Source organism: Acromyrmex echinatior, chromosome 12, assembly GCF_024713525.1.
Source record: "Acromyrmex echinatior isolate Ae372 chromosome 12, ASM2471352v2, whole genome shotgun sequence".
Classification (NCBI taxonomy): Eukaryota; Metazoa; Arthropoda; class Insecta; order Hymenoptera; family Formicidae; genus Acromyrmex; species Acromyrmex echinatior.
In genome coordinates, this window is record NC_141863.1 from 479,017 (window position 1) to 501,574 (window position 22,558).

General features: G+C 32.1%; 1 protein-coding gene across 1 annotated transcript; it reads right to left on the bottom strand.

Annotated features, from left to right (window-relative positions):
* Window positions 1-6,036: 6,036 nt before the first annotated feature.
* Window positions 6,037-22,287, bottom strand: LOC105153059 (inactive hydroxysteroid dehydrogenase-like protein 1). The gene is made up of 5 exons (XM_011067682.2): window positions 22,156-22,287; window positions 21,451-21,640; window positions 19,394-19,630; window positions 8,371-8,714; window positions 6,037-6,755 (listed from the first exon to the last, which is right to left on the bottom strand). The coding sequence occupies exons 2-5, from the start codon at window positions 21,605-21,607 to the stop codon at window positions 6,540-6,542; spliced, it is 954 nt and encodes a 317-aa protein (XP_011065984.1). The 5' UTR covers window positions 21,608-21,640; window positions 22,156-22,287; the 3' UTR covers window positions 6,037-6,539.
* Between the last annotated feature and the right edge of the window lie 271 nt (window positions 22,288-22,558).

Sequence of the window (22,558 nt, forward strand, 5' to 3'; positions counted from 1 at the left end):
ATTGATTTTGGAAGCGATCCATATAAAGCAACAGAAACAGAGTTTGAATTTACAGAATGGTACGTATTCTTTGGACCCACATATACATGAATTTATTTACGGAATTGTAATGTTGATTTTATGTCGAGTTGCAAGAAAACGATTACATGTAAGTTGATATAATTAAAAATTTAGACAAATGATTTTAATAATTCTATAATTTTTCGTGTTTCTTTTGAATGACTACATAGCAAATCTGACAATCTAATGAGCGATGTGATTCTATTAAATAATGCAATATATATTAATATATGACTTCAGTTTTACGTAAGTTTTTATATTATTATTGTATAAGTTAATATTTTTGATAATCATTGAGCTATTCATTACATAGTTAATTTGACATTTGGATGAAGAAGAACGAACTAAATTGTCGAGAATCATCAACTTGGAATTTGCGTTATTTATGTAATTTCGATTTATATTTTATATTGATAAGGATCCAAATTGAAGGTTGAAACGTATATTTTATTCGTTTTGTTACATTCACATGAAAATAAAAAATTTTCTATCTGAACAGCTGATGTAGACTCTGATGGGCTTTTTTACATTTTTCATTGATAGATTCTTTCGAGTCTTATTTTATATATTTGTGTGTGTGTGTGTGTGTGTGTGTGTGTGGTGAGTGTGTGAGTGCGTGTGAGGGGGGGGTACGCGTGCGTGCGTGTGCATGTGTGCGTGTCGTGTGCGTGTGCGTGTGTGTGTGTGTGCGCGCGCGCGTGTGTATTTTTTATATATATATATATATATTATATATATATACATATAATACAGAATGTCTCTTAAGTAAGGTTCGGGCCGCATTGCGGGCATAGAATGGATCAAGGAGAACGAAAACGTCTTATACTATTTTGAAATATCCGCTGTAGTTTTCGAATTAAAAAAGAAAACGTCTAAACCAATATGCGATGAAGCCACGCCACGCGAATTGCATGGCCCATCGCGCCTCATTTCACAGCTACAGCTATCATTACTTTATTCTCGCGGAATTTTTATTCATATGTATGTATTATTACAGGGCATAAACAAATATAAACGTAACTATCTTTGCAATATTATGTCTTTATTCTAAGTGTTCTAAGATACATAACAGCATGGAAGAAGACAAGGTGTAATTTCAAGGAGTGCGCAGTAATCAATTTGTTCAATCAAATGAATCATATAAAAAAATATGAATATTTAGAGAAATAAGAAAAATAAGAAGCATTCCCAGTGAGAGTTAAAGCATGTGTATATGATTGAGTTATAGAGTCGTGTAAATTATGAACATTGTGAATATTATTAAGTTTAGAGAGTTTCTTTAGAAAAATAAATTTTGATTTGTAAGATGCGTTATGAAAGAGAAATAAATAGTAAACTTTATTCTTATTCAGTGTAAAGTTCAGATTAAATTTATTATTACTTTTATTATTACTTTTAAATTATAATTACCTTTTATTTATTTTTATTAATTCTAATTTTAAATTGTTTTTATAATTTTTCTTACTTGATCTAGCAGCGCCAAGTGTTTATGAACAATTTTTCTATTTAAATTAAATTTTTTTGTTTTATATGGTTAACTCTTTAATTTTTTGTGATAACATTTAAATTGAGCAAGGTAACGCAATTTTATGAAAATGTTTTGTATAATATTTTGAAGAAGAATTAAATAACCATTACTTCAGTTGGAAGAGAAAATGTCTTTGAATGAATTATGATAATTTCATTTAAAAGGAATTTAAACCATTTGGATTGAAATAGGAAGATCCTTCAATTAGATATACGTATACTTAAGTTTCATTTCATAAAAATTAAAGTACCATTTAGATTAAGTAAATAATAAGGGCAGTATTGGGTTTTACTTTTTATTTTAATAGTAGAATTTAACTTGGCGCTACAGTTGTTGATATCAATTCTTTTGTACAATGTAATGATACACATCATTAGATTAACATTCATTATTTATTTAGTTTGACATGATATAAAGAAATAAGAATTTAACTTTGCGCCAGTTCTTGATGTCAAATCTTTTATAGAAATATCATTACAGTTAATATTATTTATATAATTTAGTATCCGAATAGTATACAGAAAGGCGAAAATGCAAAATTAAAATGAGTACACAAAACACAGTCGGCAATGTCCCTGTATGTATATGTGATTTCCAATTCGCAGGAATTCATTTTCCTATGTCCCATTGAGCGGAACTTGTGAAATCAATACATTCCTAGATCTAGGCCGGTATTTATAGTTGATTCTTATTTCAAAACCATCTTAAGTAATGTCTTAAGACGCTAATGCAGCCCGTGACTTCTTAAGACTGTACTTAAGACGGTCTTGAATATAAGATCTGATTATGAATATCGGCCCTACAGCAGGGAAATAAAAATTTTACTGCAGTGTATGCTTGCAAAATTTCGTCGCTGTGATCAACTTCTTAACTTGAATAGTCATCGACTTCAATGATTAATCACGGTTCATGAGGTAGAGCGACTTTTTTTTGTTAAACTTTTATTTATTTTTATGCGAAACGTATGGATGTATTTTCATCATTGTTATTAAATCCGATTAAGGGTGCCGTACAAATGTGGTCACAGTTCCTCAACGACAATTTCGATATTATTTATAATCTAGACATTTAATTACGCGAAAATGCATCGACTAAAAGTATTTTTATCAATATTATATATAATAGCTTTAGCCGTAATCTTTTCAAATCCTCCGCGATCACGTGATCGTAAAAAACAATAATTTCAACTTCTAATCTCTGCAGAGTGTAGAATGTGTAAAATGTGCAGAACCGTCGCAACGCTTGCAACGCTCGCTAACCATGTGTAATGTGACTATGCATTGCTAGCCATTGCATTGCGCCACATTTGCCTCTTGCGTCAAAAATTCTAAAAGAACATTACCCCCACTTCGTAGCGGCGATGACAACGACGTTTCTTAATTTTTTCTTAATAAAAGTTTCAAATTCATATTGCATCGTAATATCTGCGCTCGTAGAGCACGTAGAGAAAAAAATAAAAATACTTTCATTATATATCCCGAGCGGTTGCAATCGATTGAGCACACTTAGAACTTGATCAGTTCAGCCCTTATTGAGATCTGATAATCTCGATCTGGCGCAACTCGCCAGCTCACGTAAAGTAGCCAGTGTCGTTACGCGTAGCTTAGAGACACTATCTCCGAGACAATGTCTCTAGATAATCAATGTGACACTCGCAAACCAAGTCGAACACAGCCCGAATATTACGCTGATCACGCGCGCGACATCGGCCAAGCGAGATTAGATTATCCGACATTTACCCAATGTTGTCTCATAGTAATGTAAATTGTTTATATTTTATTATATCTGTTAAATAATGATATTTTTATTATATCTATATAATTTCATGCATTGGTTTAGCTGATTGTAATTGAAGTAGAGAATGAATAACATATTTATCATTTGAAAAAATAGTATGGCGAGTAACATAAAAGATTCATAATCCAAAGGTTCAGATTCGAATCCTAGTAAGGTGCGTTTTTTAAAGTAATTTGAAGTAATTAATTTCAGGTATAATTATTATAAATATCTTAGGAATAAAATATTTGTAACCCTTAAATATAAATGTTTTTTTTTTCGAATACTAAACTAGTGTCGAATCTAATCTATTTCAATCCATTCAATCCATTTTCATGGATTTAAAGTACGCATTAAAAAAATTTTAATCCATTTTAATCCATTCTCATTTACTGAGTATGTTTGAAAAAAAAACAGAGAGTGAGGGATGTACACGACCAGAAAATCTTTTAGCATACAAATGTACAGCTTCTCTTATAATTTGGTTCACATTCACCATAGATGAAAAAAATCATATCGACTTTTTCCGCTTTCGTACCCTACAAACCATTTAGTTCTCATGGGGCACATGTTCACATTTTTATGGGTACCTCTATTTGCATTCCTACCCAACAAACGAGAATAGATTAAAATGGATTAAAATTTTTTTAATTACTTTAAATCCATGAAAATGGATTGAATGGATTGAAATGGATTGGATCCGAGTTACTGACATTAGTTTAATATTCAAAAGAAAAAACATTCATATTTAACAATTTTACAAATTTTTGTAACAAGGTTACAAATTTTATTCCTAAGATATTTATAATAATTATACCTGAAATTAACTATTTCAAATTGATATAAAAAAAGTACCTTAGTGGGATTCGAACTTGGGACTTCTGGATTATGAGTCTTCTACGTTATCCGTTACACTATTTCTTCAATTGGTAAATGTGTTATTCATTTTCTACTTCAATTATAATCAGCTAAATCAGTGCACGAAATTATATAGATATAATAAAAATATCATTATTAATAGATATAATAAAATATAAACAATTTATATTATATTACTATGAGATAACATTGAATAAGTATCGGATAATCTAATCTCGCTTGTCCAATGTCGCGCGCTGTGATTAACCTAGTATTCAGGTTGTGTTTGACTTGGTTTGCGAGTGTTCACATCGATCATTCATTTTACTTTTAATCAAAGAGGAACAAAAGAACATAGCTCAATTATTTTTACGTTACAACTTTTTTGGACTTAGTTGGATTAAAACAAAAAATTTCCTATTTATAATTTTAAATAATTTAAGTAGCATTTATGGTCCATTTTTAAATAAAAATTTTTTTTATTCAATTAGATTGAAAAACTGCATTTCATATTCAAAATATTAAGTAGTATTCACATTGCAAAAAAATTGCTGATATTATGAATTTAACTGAATTAAAAAAACTGTTTATTCACAATTCTGAATTGAGTAGTATTCATGCAATAATATTATTTTTAGATTAAAAGGCACAGAGATATGCTCTATGCAATTCCTATATGAATAAAAATGCATTCAGGATGATATATTTTATAAAACATACTGCTAAGGATTGAAAAAGCATAGACATTTGCTTTATGCAATTCCTATAAATGAATAAAAATGCATTCAGGATTGAAAAGGATTCATTTTAACATTCATGAATCTGTATTTCTAAAAATCTGAATCCATTTTAATCCATTTCAATCCATTCTCATTTGCTGGGTATGAATGTTCTATGTATACCTATGCATGCTGCGCAAATCTTATGGGTAACTATACCAACTCCTACAGAATCTTATAGTGCTCTATAGGAACCCATGAAAAAAAAACCCATGGGAATTTGCAGCAGAGTGCTTATATTCGGGATGGCATAGCCGCCCCAAAACAAAAAAGTAACATCCTACCCGTTTGGGGCCTATTTGCCTAGAAGTTGCAGTCTAGACAATAAAAAAAACCGCTCTAAAAAGATTGTTCTCACACTCCACTGTCTTCATGGGGTAGAAATATTTCAAGCGGACACTGTCTATGCTGTAATTTCTAGGCAGTTAGATCCCAAGTGTAGGTTATTATTTTTGTTCGGGGCGATATAACCCGACTCAAATACTAATCCATTCACTGTCTACATGACAGATTTTCTAACCTTAACAACAACAGTACAATTACAGAAGTCGTGTGTCTCTTTACAGGGAAGAGGGGAGGAGGGATGAGAGTCGGGGGTGAGAGTCAAAACGCATAAACTAATTTTATCGATTTTTGAGGTGATCGCTGCTAAACTGTATAATCACCATCCGTTTTAACTTGTGTCCGATTGAAACCGTCGTGTGTCCATGTCAACTTGTGTCTGATTGGAATATTTGGGATTGTATCTGATGGAAGCTATCGAATGTTCCCTTCTGTCTGTGTCCAATTGGCACTGTGTCCGACTTGGACAACCTGCTGTGTCCGACTTTCTTTATGTACATCTGGGACTCTCCCGTTTCTTATCATGAAATATCACAGGATGTGATTACAGAATTTCAACAATAATGATGGATTTTCACTTTGGATCTGTCAATTCAGGAGTGGCTTCCATCTAAGATGAGATGTCCTCATACATTGGATTGTATGAACGTGTCTCGCTGAAGAAGATTAAAAAAAGGGTTAAAACGTTCGAAGTTTATATTTATTAGTAAGGAAAATATATATTGAATACGCTCTATTATACACTCATATGCTTTTACATTATTATTGTTAAATTTGAGAGTCACAGAAATACCATTTTTAATTAAAAAAAAAAATACAAACTAATTTATTTCAAATTAATCAAAATTGCATGCGTATTGCAACTTCAGCTTACATAATCGCAATATTAGAATAAGAATATTTAGGGAAAGAAAGATAGAAGGAGTCTTAATCTAGAATAGAGAAAATTAGTTGTGCAAAAATGAGAATTGAAGTTTTGCTCAATAAAAATTTAAGTATAATAAAAAAAGTTTATATTTCTTTCTTTCTCTCTTTCTTTTTTGCATTCACACGCATACACTCTCTTTTTCTCTCTTTCTTTCCCGCTATATTTTCTTTTTATATTGTACTATATTACTTATAATTGCTAAAAATTAGTTTCTACGTCAGTACGATATAATATCTTCAAAAAATAATTGTTTATTTAAAATATCTTATTACAATGTCTTTTGTCTTTGTTGCTTGAAATAGTCTTGTCTGAAACTTTCATTCATAATTTGTCCGACTTTTGTTCTAAGCCATACAGGCATCATTAGAGTCAAGAACTTTTGAATACTATGGGCCCAATAACCAGTACTGCTATCCATTTTGCCCAGAATGGCAATAGCATTTTTTGCATAAGTTGTAGCATCAGGTACCAATATACTTGAAACCTGCAGTTTTAAATAAAACATCTGCATTTTTCAGTAATCGCATGAAAACACAGACATATTATACAAAAATACCGTATTATTTTAAGCTTGAAGTAATATATGAAAAGAACGGTTTTGTTGAAGTATTTAAATCTTTAGCTACATAGATATAAATTTGAAAATAATTTTGTTAGACAAATAGAACAATTATGAAAAACGCTCAAACTGTTTGTCAAAATATTAAAACTTTTTGCAGTTATTGTTTATCACTATATTTGAGCATTTTACATAATTACATTGAATCATAGCAGAAAAAAATATTTTGTATCACATAAGATGTTTTTTATAGATTTTTAAATGATGAAAATGATATTGAAAGTCAGATTTCCAACCTCAGATTTTCAAAATAATTGACCTTTAATGTATAAAACACATTTAACATTTTTCGTAAAAAAAAAATTAATGTTATCTTGAAATTTTGATCAAATGTTATGAATGTATTCCCTTCATCACAGAAAAATACATACAGTACGCAAATAATAATTATTAAGTATTATTTATTAAGTATTTAAAAAATTCATATCCGCAAATCGTAAGTTCACCACACCACATTCACAAGCATCAAATTTATTCTGAATTTTAGTAAATTTAATACTTCAATTAAAATTATTAAATTAAAATGAGTTCGATTTGCTTATTATATACAGTCTGTTCAATAAGAAAGTGTCTGCCATAATCAAAAAACTATAAACATTTAGACAGTTTTTTATTTTTTTTTTTGAAGTACACATTATTAGCTATTGCGCAATTACCTACCTTAGTATTTTGTCCAATCACCTCCATTACTGATTATTGCATGACACCTTTTTTCCATACTTTCGACGAGGTTATCTGCATATTTCTTTGGCAAAGATCGCCATATCTTCTTAATTTGAAATGACAGCTGCTCCACCGTGTACACTGGCTTTCCTTTGAGTTTCATCTTCATGTACGACCACACATTTTCAATGGGATTAGCATCTGGGGACATTGCCGGCCATTCCATTCACTAAAAACACTGCCTCGTACCGCTTCAAGAATTTGGCACTCATTGTAAAAATAATAAATTCGCTGACGTAAACTACACAATGTGCTGGTAGGATATATTGCGCAAAAGAGCACGAAATAAAGGTTCAAACGAGTTCAGGAAGATATCGCTACGATCGCTCTTTGTAGAATAATGAGCATCACGTTCTTATTGAACAGACTGTATTTAAGTATATATATATATATATATATATATATATATATATATATATATATAGATTATTATCAAGAAAATATTCTTTTTGTTAAAAATAATCGTTCTTTTCATATACTATAAAATATGAATGCAAACTATTAGGTGTTGGAATTAATTCGTAGCGTTTTTAATGAAAGAATGTTATTTATTTCACATGAGCATTAAAAAATACATTAATGAAAGTACTTCCCATCACTTGTAAAACGCTACGAATTAATTCCAACACCTAATAAAATATAAATTTGCAGCAAATTGATTTATAAAAAATAAACTTTAAGAACTTTAACTCTTTCAATAATTCAGAGAATCGTTATAAGTAATATTACTTCAATAATATTATAATAATTTCAATACCTGAAGCTTAGAGCTAAATGCTACCATTTTGGTATTGACAAAAAGAGGCGACAGGTGTTGAACAGTTACACCGAATCTGGAGTATTCCGCCCTGAGAGCATCGGAGAAACTCTTCACATACACTTTCGTAGCGGCATATACAGTCATCAACGGCAACGGCTGAAACTCAGATCCGGAGGAGACGTTGACAATCGCGCCTTGTCTGCGTTTTTGCATCTGCCCGATGACTAACCGTGTCATTAACGTAGTGGCACCCACATTTATATTGATAATGTCCCATAATTCCTTCTCAGGCATCTCTCCGACATACATGGGATACTCGTTTAGCTTACCCACATTGTTCACTTAAAACAAAAATCATTTAGTATATCGTATCCATATAGAAGCGTCATTTAATGTTGCATGTATGGAGACCAATGTAAATTAATTTAGGTATGTATTAATTTATTTCCCTTGACTTATGCATTATCTATTCTCTTTATTCCATGCCAGAATGATCTCTGATAATAAAGCGAGCAGAGAAATATGTCGCGACATCAAGTAACAAATGCATTTTAAATGTCAGACAAAAAGACTATTTAAGAAAATAAAAGAATATAAAAATAATTTTAAATTGCTAATATTTCGTGAACCTTGCCCTTCATTTCATCAGGACAAGGAGCACACTGATACTCGCCTTTCGCCGTGCGCTTTTCGCCTTAATTAAATTTCTTTACAAAGACATTTTAATTTAAAATAATCCTATTTAGTTAGAAAAATAAAAAAAAAATAATTTTTCGTAAAATAAATCGATTTAAAATCGCAATTTTTTCTTTTTAATGTAAATTACTTCAGTTTTAATTATAGATACGAGTTTGATTTCCTCTCTATATTATTATCTGTTTCATCTTTATAATTACGAAATAATCTTCGTTAGTATTTTTCATAGATTAAAATTTTGTATTATTTCGACTACATATGTAAATCATTTTTTTTTTCTTTGACAATTATATCGACTTAAATATTACCAGGACTTAACACTTTTTCACCTGAGACTGAAGAGAAATGATTATACTACATCAAAGTTGGGTATGTTAATGTTTTATTTTTAATAAATTAATAACTTATAAAATAAATCTAGTTACATTAAAAGTAGCTCTCTAATAGCACGGGACGTCCTGTAAATGTCCTGCCAACTAAATGTGATATCTTTATGAAGTCCTGTTAAAAAGTTTAAAAGTAACTAGGTTAAGTTAAAAATTAATTTATTTAAAATTAACTAAATTAAGTTAAAAAAGTGATTAACTTTTTATTTAACTTTTAACATATACAGTGTGTTTCATTTTAATAGCAAATATCTCGAAAAATATGGAAAAAAATATACAAAAAATGTTTCAGACAAAAGTTGTACGAGGGTAAATCAATAAGTACTCGTGTTTCAAGACGGCGACATTGCTGATGCAAGTTGGCATTACCATCGTATACTACTCTTTCAAATGACGCCATACAAAATTTCAGAGTAATTCATGCAATAGTCTTGATTTAACAGCAATTCGTAGTGAGCGTGTTTGATGTTTTCCGATATAATGGAAAAAGAGTAATATCGATCCATTCGTTTCTTATTTTTGGATGGAAAAATGTACGAAGAAATAAAAACGAAGTTGGATGCTGTTTATGGGAACTCTTCACCATCTATAACAACCGTCAGATATTGGTTCACCGAATTCAAACGGAGTCGTTCGTCTGTTTTTGATGAGGAGCACTCAGACTGCCCGGCAGACATGGTTACTGAGGAAATTGTTGAAAAAGTCCACGACATGATTCTCGCTGATCGCCGAACAAAAATGCATAAAATAGCAGAGGTCGTAGGCGTGTCGTACGGAACGGCATTCAATATTTTACATGATAATTTGAGAATGAAAAAGCTGCCGGCCCGATGGGTGCCGCGTTCACAATGCACCGGCTCACTCCTCCGCAGTCGCCACCGCCAAATTGATCGAATTGCGCTACAAATTGCTGCCGCATCCACCGTACTCTCCGGATTTAGCTCCCTGTGACTTCTTCTTGTTTCCAAACTTAAAAAAATGGCTCAATAGAAAGAAGTTCACGTCGAATGAGGAGGTCATCGCCGAAACAGAAGCCTATTTTGCATTCGACAAATCGTATTTTTCTGAGGGGTTAAAAAAATGGCAGAAGCGTTGGATAAAGTGTATCCTCCCTAAAGAGGATTACGTTGAAAAATAAAAAAAATTTTTGTGAAAAGCTTGTCTTCATTACTAATACGGGTACTTATTGATTTGCCCTCGTATGGTTTCCAGGGGGACATAAGAAGGTATCATTGGTTTGACCTTGGGTAGTATTGTCAAGATCAGACAAAGATGACATTAATTTTTTAAAACGGAACCCATTTCTTATTACATTTTCTCATAGCTTATGCCTCGAAAGCTTTCCAAAAACACTATAATAAAATATTTTTTCATTAAACACTTTTCGAGTTATGAGGCTTGAAAGTCATAATGCCGGTCATATATGCCGGCATTAGCATTACCCAAGGTATATCGGCCCGTGAAGGCAAGACACGAGGTGGATGAATATGATTAGCATGTATAATAAAATTCTACATACAGTTGCAGAAGACACATTTAATTCACGACTAATTTGACGTTGATTAATGTGCGAATTCATTATTACCATTCCTAGAATGGTTATGATAATAGCATCGTCGTTATTAAATAGTTTTTTAGAACGTTTTTATTTCATTAATCCCCTACGCGCTCTAGTTATTAAACGCAAAATTGCTTTATAATCGGGATGTCATCTATCCGGATACCTATCTCGATACTGACGAGTTGCTTCTCTAGCATTATTATTAGCAGCATAAAAAATATCAATCATATCAACTATTTCTTTAATCTACGGCGGGTAATCTGCCATGTTAATAGTAACACAATTAACGGAAGAAAACAGAATGAGTTTACTCTATCGAACAAATCGTCGCAATAAGAGCCAATCCGAATTGATTTTAAGTAAAAAAACAATCAGCCTATAGGAGCCTAATAAAACTGTTTTAGAATGTGTAATAGAAAACTATACAGTCTGAAACAACGCGCCGTGTGTGATTGCCATGTATCATTGTTAACCTTCTCCAGCCAGTCTCATAAGATCCGCGAGTTAGAGTTGTTTACTTTTTTTCATCTATGACGCGTGAGTCAAGTACGTTTTCTCCTCTTCTGTTTTATGTTTGCCGATTGATATTTCGTAGCAACTCAGTGGAAATCGCCATAATTAAACTGAAATGTTTCTGAAATGCTGAAATTTCGCTAAAAACATGTTCCAAAACGTGGAATAATTTCAACGAAATTTTTCCACCAGTATATATTATAAAAAAAAAACTGTTGTCAAACGTTTTTAAAACAATATTACTCTTGGGTCACATTTGACCCTGTATCCGCCGTGCGTTCACGACGTCCGCTGTTCGAGAGTTAAGATACCATACATCTTTCTAATAAGAATAAATGTACAGCGACTATTATTGCGACGATTTGTTCGATAGAGAAAACATCGATGTACTATTTAATTAATTTTAACATAAGTTACTTTTTAAATAAAAATTGAATTTTGATTCACATACATAATTGAAGAAAAATAAAATTAAAAAATATAAATATAGATGTACAAGACTAATAAAAGAAATATTTGTATTTCACTTTTACATTCAGATTAAATAAGTGTACAATATAAGTTTACTACGATTCCGGAACCGAATCTGAGAATCGAATCTGGGTTCGACTTTTACTATTCTAATCTCAGATTTGGATATCTTAGAAAATTTGAATCTCCGGATAACTCGAATTTGAAGCATTACATTTATTCGGATAAACATATGGATATCCAGATAGCTTTAAATTCGAATCAATCTTGAAGCCCTAGTATGTAATAAAGAATCTATGGCTGAGATAATTAGCCATTCGAAGATCAATATTATTGATTTACTGTCAAACTAGTGACTTAAATCGCGTAAATAATAAAGATCAGTAAAAACCAAGTAGATGAGCACCCAGTTTGAAAGCTACTCTTTTATTAGCAAGTTAATAGTTCACATTATGTAAACCAGGCTTTAAGGACCAATAATTGGTCTGCCTGTATCATGGGAGAAGGTCAGCAGTAGAACAAAAATATTTGAAGTAGTTGGCCTTGTTAGATATTGCCCAACCTTGCATGGTCTGTCGGCTTATTCATTTACACGAAGGCAATATGATCTTTAACTACTGATGTTATCAACTCATATACTAATTAACTCGTAACATGTAAATCGAGCATTAAGATCTCTATTACGTACTATTATATTTGGACAGCTATACCGATTCATATTGACTTGTGCATTCATAAAGGGCCAATAGCAGATTTATATATTTATACGTGGTGAGAGAAGGCTAGTGGATAGTAGAATAACAATATTTGAAGTAACTGGCCTTGCAGATTGTTCAATTCACACGATTAGTAAATTGGTCAATCTATTTACATTGTGGCAATTGCATCGACACAGATAAGTAGATCCATGAAAGCAGTCGTCGTGACATGAACACACAGACACACACACTCGAGGGACACGTAGTCACATACGAATACATTGGCTGCGAAAATAAGAACAGTAGACATTTAAATCCGTAATTTCTTTCTCTAGTTTTTTTCTCGTTCTGGTCTTTATATTAGTATATGAAAGTATAGCATATGAAAGTAAAAACTAGGCGAATGACAATTCGAAGGAGAAAAATTATATTAATCTGTGCTGTAACTCTATATGGAAACAATTATTGTCAAGCGTTATAATATAATTTAAAGTTTAAAAGTTAACGACGGCGAGCAATAAATATACATGAATAATAATATTTATATTATTAGATAGAGTAATTTCTAGAAAGACGCGAGCGAGAGGAGAACGATGGTGAGATCAGGTAAACAAAAGAGTCGACCAGCTAACGCTGACAGATACGGTCACATTCCGCATTATAATCCTTCGGTCGATTCCGGGTACGCGATACATTCTTCGGGGTATAAAAGCTTAGACAGTATCGATCATATGATATTGCTTATTAGAGTAAATAGAATCAGTTGATCATCAGTTGAGTATCAATTCGCATAGATTTAACATTCTCGCATTTTATTTATTTATTTTATTTTATGTTATTTCTCTTTTCTCGTGCTAATAAATTTTGTTGATCAAGCCGAAGTCAGATCTACTTTCTTTCTTTATCTTGGTGACCTATCCACATCGGCGGGGACTATAATTCCAGCGTGTAATACACCAAAGTGGTGACCATGACGTGAGAGATTATAAAAAGGAGCAGCGAAAAACGCGAGTGCATGAAAGACATGAATGGAGAAATAACGATTGTGACACATGACGAGAGTGCTTCCACAGACGGACAGCAGCAAATGCTGCTCGAGCAGCAACATCAGCAGTTGGAACAAGAGAAACGAGAGCAGTAACGGCTCGCTGGGCGCAGCGACTGGCATCATCGACAGGAGTGCAAATGGCAGCGGAACAGCCATCGAATCTCTTGATGCCCGGAACAGAGGTGAGCCGCGTAGGCTTGAGAATGCCGGAATTCATTCCGGCCGATCCGGAGCTGTGGTTCTATATCGTCGATTGCAATTTCTAAGTCGCCGGAATTATGGCGGACGCGACTAAGTTCGGGTATGCGCTTACGGCAATAAGTCCGCGATATACAGTCAAAGTCCGCGATATACAGTCAAAGTCCGCGATATTATCATGAATCCGCCATCGGAATATGCGTATGAAATATTAAAAATCAAGTTAATTAAGTGTCTCAACTTGTCATAAGAGCATAAGACACGCCGACTGTTAGAACACGAAGAGATCGGAGATTGCAAGCCATCGCAATTTTTGCGTCACCTATCGCGGGCTCGCTGGAAGTGTCGATCGGAGACAAGGTGTTATGGACAATCTGGCTGAGCTATTTACTAGCATACATTCAGCCGCATTTGATCGCGCAAACAAGCGATACGGTGGAGCAACTAGCGGACATCGCGGATGCGATCGTCGAGGCCATCCGAGCTCCGGCATTCCATGTCGCGGAGACTGCTTGACCCGTCAGAGAACGGAGGATGCACTTGAAGCAAAATTCAATTTACAAATGACACAACTGCGTCTGTGATTGCAACAGGAAATGGCAGAACAGTTGATAGCTATACGAAAATCGATCGAGGCGATAGGAAGTGAGAAACCGGAAAGAGACTGTGGCAGTTATATGACGTGCGCATTCTCGGTCGCGCTCACGAGGTCGCGGACATGCATCCAATGGATGCTTGTGTTAGTTCCATTTTCCATTGGAGGTTCGGATCGGATGCAACCCGTTGCGAGTCGCTTTGCATAGCACAGGCGGGAAATGGCCCGTTGATGGCGACGGATAAGGCAGGCTACGTCGCCTTTTCGTGACGGACGCGCAGACAAAGGTTAATTTCCTTTGACACTGGAGCAGACTTATGTATTCCCTCGAAGAATAACTCGCGGTCCACGGCAAAAGTCAACATATGAATTATCAACCGCAAGCGGAACGGTAATAAACACATACGGGACAGAAACGTTAACGTTGAACCTCGGATTGCGAAGGTCGTTCATTTGGCGATTCGTGATTGCTGACGTATCAAAGCCAATTATCGAGACCAATTTCTTGGCCCATTATGGTTTGCTCGTCGATTTACGGGGCGGTAATCTCATCGATCAAGTCACGAATTTGACTGCGCCCGGTCAATGCAGAGCATAAAAACGATCGAAGAGACGCCGTATCACATATTAATGATAAGACAACGTATCACATATTAATGATGAGACAACGTATCACATATTAATGATGAGACAACGTATCACATATTAATGATGAAATACGCAAGTGAAATTCTCCGGACGCGACCAGAGGGACGTCCGAAGGAAACGAAACACGCGCCATCACATCGAGACAGTGCCGAGGCCAGACCTGTGGTATGCAGACTGCGAAGACTCGCGCCGGATCGTTTGGCTATCGCGCGAAAAGAGTTTCAAAAGATGGTCGAGCTCGGTATCGCGCGTCCATCAAAGAGTTGTTGATCGTCGCCATTGTATCTCGTTCCGAAGAAGGGCGAAAAGTGGACCTTGCGGAGACTCGGGCGTTAAATGCGCGAACAATACGAGATCGGTATCCTGTGCGCCATATACAGGACTTCACACAGGCACTACAAGACAAGAAAATCTTCACCACCATCGACCTAGTGAGAACGTACTATCAGATTCAGGTAGCTAAAAAGGACATTCCGAAGATGGTAATAACAACGCCGTTCGGTATGTACGAGTTTCCATACATGTCCTTCGAGCTGCGAAATGCAGCGCAGACACCACTTTACACGATGGCCGGAGGCCATAGAAAATCAAGAGGCAGAAACCATAGCGAGAACCTTCTACGAGGGATGTATTTGTCGATTCGCCAGTGCGAATCATCACGGATCAGGGAAGACAGTTCGAGTCTCGTCTTTTCCGTCGGTTGAGCGAACTGTCTGGATTACGTCGTCTGAGGACAGATATGGCTTATCACCCACAGGCGAACGGGATGGAGCGAATCTATCGTCAACTCAAGGCGGCGATAAAATGCCATCAAAATAGCCATTGGACCAAAGTGCTGCCTATCGTCCTGCTGGGCATACGAGCGGTCTGGAAAGAGGATCTGAGGGTAACTGTAGCGGATTTGGTGTACGGACAGTCACTGCGAGTCGCGGGATAATTTTTGGATCGGCGACCGATGGAGAGAATAGACGGCGCCGCCAATTTTGCAGCGAGATTGCAGGATGATTTTGACGAGATACATCCAGTCGAGGGATGGAGAGCAACGATCTTTTATTTTTAAAGATCTGGCAATAACAGAATAAGTGTTTGTTTCGCAGGGATGGAGGAAAGGATTATTGTAACAGCCTTACGAGTTACACAGTCATAAAGAAGAGGGATAAAATTTTTGTCGTGCTCATGCACGTCCTTCGTATTAGATTTTATACCCGCAAAAGGTCGACATTCTGGTAAAGAAATTGCAGCGCTATTTCAAAACACTATGGTAGATTACAATATTAATTCATCAAAAATTCAAGGAATAACTACGGATAATGCATCCTCAAATTTTACATTTAAATCATCTAGGCACCTTATTTATTAGAAGATTTTGACAGCGAAAATAAACACTTCGTATGTTTTGCTTATACTTTAATCAGTACAAGACTTTCTGAAATTACTCAAAATAAAAGATGATTCTTCTAAAGACAAAAACGAATTGGAAGAGGAAAAATGCATTGATAGTGACGATATGGAGATTAATGGCTCACCAGTTATAAAAATAAGAATAGCAAAAAAAAAAAAATAAAATGATCAGAGCAATTGTAGACAAAATTTCGTATTTGCTGTGAAACAGCAAATGTTAAAATGTTAATTATAGATGTCAATTATAGATGTTTGTACAAGAACTCAACCTTCCAAATGATTGCCTAGTCTTTGAAAATGAAAACTCCGTTGAACATACTATGCGATAATAATGAAAGTTTGAATAAATATATAGACTTACAAATGAAAAATAGGCCCTAAACATCTCGGTAGTAAACTACTTGCATTCATTTTAATATTTATCGACCTTACTTTCGGAAAATACTGAACGCTGTCAATGGTTCTCTTATTGGTATTAATTTATTATTAGATAAACTGGAATTATGGGTTCACGAACTGAATAATAAAAACGATAGATGTGCAGTAGATAAACAATTGATTTTTGTCCTGCAATCGGCAAGAGATAAAATTTTAAAACACTACAAGAAATCTAATTGGATGTATTGTGTTTCCTTGATGCTAGATCCTCGGCATAAATTTGAAGTTTTTGACAAAACAGCGTAGGAAAGAGACTTGAAAGATCTATCTGTGGAAATTTGAGGAAATATTTAAAGAACAATATTATGTTAATCTTAATAGTATCAATGATAATAATAATGGATATACCGATCAAACTACAAAGACAGATGAATTAGATTTGGACGTAATTTTTTTATTTTTAAAAGAAACGGACAAAGTTTGGTGATCAAAGTAATTACTGGAAGAAAGAGCTTATATAGTATTATGCAATTCTTCGAGTTCCACAAAAATATTGACATTTTGAATTGATAATCAATTCATGAAAAATCTTTCCCGGACCTCTCAAGGATGATTAAATATTTTTTAGTCACAATGGCAACATCGGTTCCATCGGAGAGACTGAATTCGAAGGCTTCTCTAATAATAAGAAATCATAGGAACAAATTGAATGCTGAATCATCTCCTAGTTTATTATGTTTAAATTCAGGGTTTAAAAGTGTGCCTATAATGTCCATTATCCACAAATCTATTAATAAAGATTAAAAATATTTCTCAAATTATCATTTTTAATATCATGAGGTTACTGCCAAGTGTAATTACTTCAGATTATTAGATTCCTGAGATTATTAGATATAATTATTATTATTATATTTATTATTATTATAATTACTATATATTTTAATTATTCCTGATTTATATAATTGATACTATTAGTAGAAGTATGTAAATGTTTATACATAATATACTTTTGCTAGTAATCTTGCAACATTTATTTTATATTCCTTTACATAAATATTTAATTTAATTTAATTTTAATTTTAATTTAATTTATTGTAAAGTACATGAAAAAGACTATATGTTAACAGAATAATAGACATAAAATATGATACAATAGACTATAGTTAATAAAAACATAAATACAATAAACAATAGTAGCTTGCAAATGGCTAGGCGTCTAAATATAAAAGTCAATATCTGGTACAATGTATCAGTATGATTTAATTTGATTAGATCAGAAATTTCACTTTTTCAATAATCAATTTACATTCTGCTCATATATGCTATTTTGCTATTTAGTGAAATTGTGTAAATATACTTTTCTATATTATATAACCTGTTAAATACCAATAAATACAATTGGAAATGTTGAAATCTAACTTATTCAAAATTTTTTGAATCAGAAATAAAATAATAAAATATTGAAAATAAAAACTGTCACGGAAATTCAAGAAATTTCGAAGAAACTTGACTTATTGTCAAGAAATTTTAGTCTTGATAATAATTTCTTGGTCTTGTCTTGAAATCAATTTCCAATTTTTTGTTTGGTCTTGTCGTGATTCAAGACAAAACCAAGACAAGATTTCTTGAATTTCTTGATCTTGATAAAACACTAACATGATATTGCTTATTGGAGTAAATAGAATCAGTTGAGTATCAATTCACATAGATTTGACATTCTCGCATTTTATTAATTTACTTTATTTTATGTTATTTCTCTTTTCTCATATTAATAAATTTTGTCGATAAAGATCTGCTTTCTTTCTTTATCTTGATAACTTATCCGCATATCGGCGGAAACTATAATTTCACCGCTAAATACATCAGAACATAAAGCTAGTATTTGATATTTTTAATTGGCGTTATCAACTCGCAAATGTATCAACTCGCATCGAGCATTAGACACATAATTTTATTATATTATTATATGATTAATTATTATATGATTTTTATAAGCATTACTTAAGTAAAACAATATTTATGTTAACAGCAAGTTACATCATTTTAAAAAATAATAGATTGTAAAAAATTGACTTATATTGACTTATACTAAATTTATGTTTAGTTTTTATTGTCATAGAAATCAATAAAAATCAAAACTGTTTTTGGAAATTGCAAAATACATCCAAGCAGAACAATAACATTAAACGATCACGATAATATTAAAATAACATTAAAATGAATTTTAACTAAAAGTGATTTTTAAAATAATTATATTAGAGTTGTTTTAATGTTATTTTTTAACAAGCTAAAACTTTTTTTTCCAAAAAACTTACATTTCAAAAAAACAGTTCATACATGAATATTTAGTAATTTTTTTCTAATCTTGTGTTGGCCATAAAACTACAGCTACCAAATTATAATGAGAATAATGATTAATTTAATTACCTAATATGCCGACGGAAATATCTTGCAAAAAAGAATGGATTTTGGTAAAAGCATCTTTTCCTTCGGCGAAATCCACCGCAAGAATCCTCACCTGGATTTTTGAATTTATTAACAGCATCTCGTCTTTTGTGCGATTAAGTTTTTCTAAGTTTCTGCTGATTAATATTAGATTCATATTTCTTGCTGCTAATTCCTTAGCATAAGCTTTACCAATACCGTCAGTTGAGCCAGTGACAACTAAAATATTTATGATTATTTCTAAATATAATTTAAAAGTTTATAAATAGATAAATAAGATTACCGAGAATTAAAAATTATTTAAAAAATAAAGAAAATGGTCTATGGGAATCGCGCTGTAAATAATATGTTTTTTCATATAATGAAATTTAATACGTAATAGTTTAAGATTACATTAAAAAACATTTCAGCTAATCTATTATAATAAATTATAGAGATTAGCGATATAAATATATGCTCTTTTGCGCATTATAGTCTATCATGTGACCGTGATCCATGTGAGATAGTTAATCATTTCTCCGTTAAAGATCCCATGCCAGATTTAGAGTGAATAGTACAAATTGATAAAGTGCCAAAAGAGCATCAAAGAAGATATATAATGTATTCTGGATGTCTGATAATTGCTCTGACGCAGTTCATGGACATGATAGAGCGGACTAAACTGAGACAGCAAGTCCTTTACCATTTTGCAATTTTCGCAGTAGTTAACAAGATATTAATTGCTAAAAATTACCGAAAATTGGTCTTTAATAATTTTTTATTCAAATACTATCAACTTTACAGAAAAAGAGATGAAAATTGTTCATTTTTTTCTCATAGAACTCTTTGAATTTTTTCAAAATTTTTTATCAACTTTTTAGTGCTGCATTTTCTCGATTTTATCAACATAAGAAAATTTGATATTAAAAAATTCTGAAAAAATTCTAAAAAAATTCTTAAAACTCTATGAGAAAAAAATAAACAATTTTTGTCTTTTGCAGTTTTTCTGTAAAGTAGATAGTATTCAGAATAATTATCGAACACTCTGTATATCCGAAAAGATAGTAAATGTCAGATTATAAATAGTAAGAATAATAAACGACAAGTCAGAAATTAAAATTTCACACAAAAGTAATATACATAATATTTTACTGTTGCGTGAAAGATCAAGAAAGATTAAACTGCGATTCAGAAATTAAAATAATATCATACAAGAATAAAATGAATACAGTTAATTAAAGATTGAAATTGAAACAGAGGTAAATGAAGTTTCAGAACAGAGGTAAATGTGTCAAACATTGTCATGTAAAAAACTAAAATATTTACATATAGATTCTGACGTGGCAACGTTTGAACATTTACTCTATCAGTTTTCAAACTTCAATTTTTGATTACTGTATGCATTTTATTTTATAATCTCGTGTGATATTATTTTAATTTTTTAGTTGCAATTTAATCTTTCTTACTATTTGTAATCTGAATCTTACATTGCATTTACTAATTTTTTGGGTATGTATATCTTCTACGTTTTTTGAGATGCATTCAATCAATTTATGTCATCCAGTTTCCTAACCAGCTTGGGATTATTCTCCAATGGAGGAATAATTGACTATCTCACATGGACTGCGATTGCTAACAGTGTAATGCAAACAAAAAGACTACACCTTTTTTTTATTAGCTTCAGCTGATAATGGTTTAAAATTTGCCAATATAATTTTTCTTTTTTATGTGATCTTGAATCATTAAACTTTATTATAAAAAATATACACACTATTTACAACCTCGATTCCAATTAGTCTAATTTCTTTATTTTTTAAAATAATATTTAAACATAATTCATTTTTATATTGGAATTAATAAAAATTTCTTTATAGTTATTTCTTGCGAAACTTTCATTGCCTTTTTTTATTTTGCAAATGTCCTTATGTCCAAAATGATAAAATAAAATATTACAGTTAATAATCAAAGATTTTTCAATAATTTAAATGATATTTATAAATTGAACAATATTTCTAAAGCTAATTAAAATTTAAGAGACATATAATTTTTTTTGGACTTACCTGCCCATTCGCCGAACTTTGTTCGCAAATCGATTGTCTTCTGATTGTATATTTGCATAATAATTTCCCATAGAATATGCAAAAATTTCATAACAGGACCAAATACAATCCAAAAATAAATTAAAGTAACTAACAGCCAAAATGCTATTGTTAACATTTTTTTCGTTATTTCGCGTTCTCTCGTAATTATCTAAAAAAGAAAAATATTTATTTTAAAAATCACAAAAAAATCAGTTTCCTTTAATTTTTTATTACAAAAAATGTTGACATTTTTTTGACGTATTTTGATCAAGAGATATTTATAGAATTAGAGTATATGAATTTACACACTAAAATGTTATTTAAGCATTAAAGCCCAGCTCAGACCAATAAGGCCTTTTTGTTATTGTGTATTCACATAATTATCTTACGATATTTTGTGCTTATATTTGTTTATAATTATTTGCTTATAATTTTAGAATTATTTGTGTGATAAAAAGAAACGAATTAAATTAAACTTTCCTTAATTTTAATTAATGTTTTTACTGAAAGTTTGCATGATCATACATTTTTTTCAAAACTTTAATTTCACATAAATATGATGTCACAATTGAGAAAACATTACAAAAGTCTCAAGTCTCTTCATACGTGAAAGTGTATTACTTAACTGCGCCAGATATTTTGGCAACAAAGCTTGATTGCATTCTTTTTAGAAGTATTTCTTACCAAACACTTTGTTTCCTTATCTTTTATCCACTTTTCCTTTTATTTTTTCGATACCGGCACGGTGAGAGATGTTCGAGGAACGAAAGCTGAGGCAACACTAAACCACAGTATATACAGTAGCGCAACTCTCCTGCTTTTATGTTGGCCAAAATGGAGTGCGCATGCGCATTTATTTTAAAATAAATAAATTGCCCTGTCTCATTTTCTTTCTTTATAGCTCTGTCTCTATTTAAATAAGCATTTCAATGTTCCATTTAAACATTTGTCTTTCAAGCATACATGGTTCAGAGTAGAAATTTAAAGGGAAGTGTATTGTTCATTTGGTAAAATGTTGTGTAAGAATTTCGAAAGACTAGTCTAATTCTTGTGAAAAAGTGATAAAGTAAAAAAGTGAAGAAGAGCA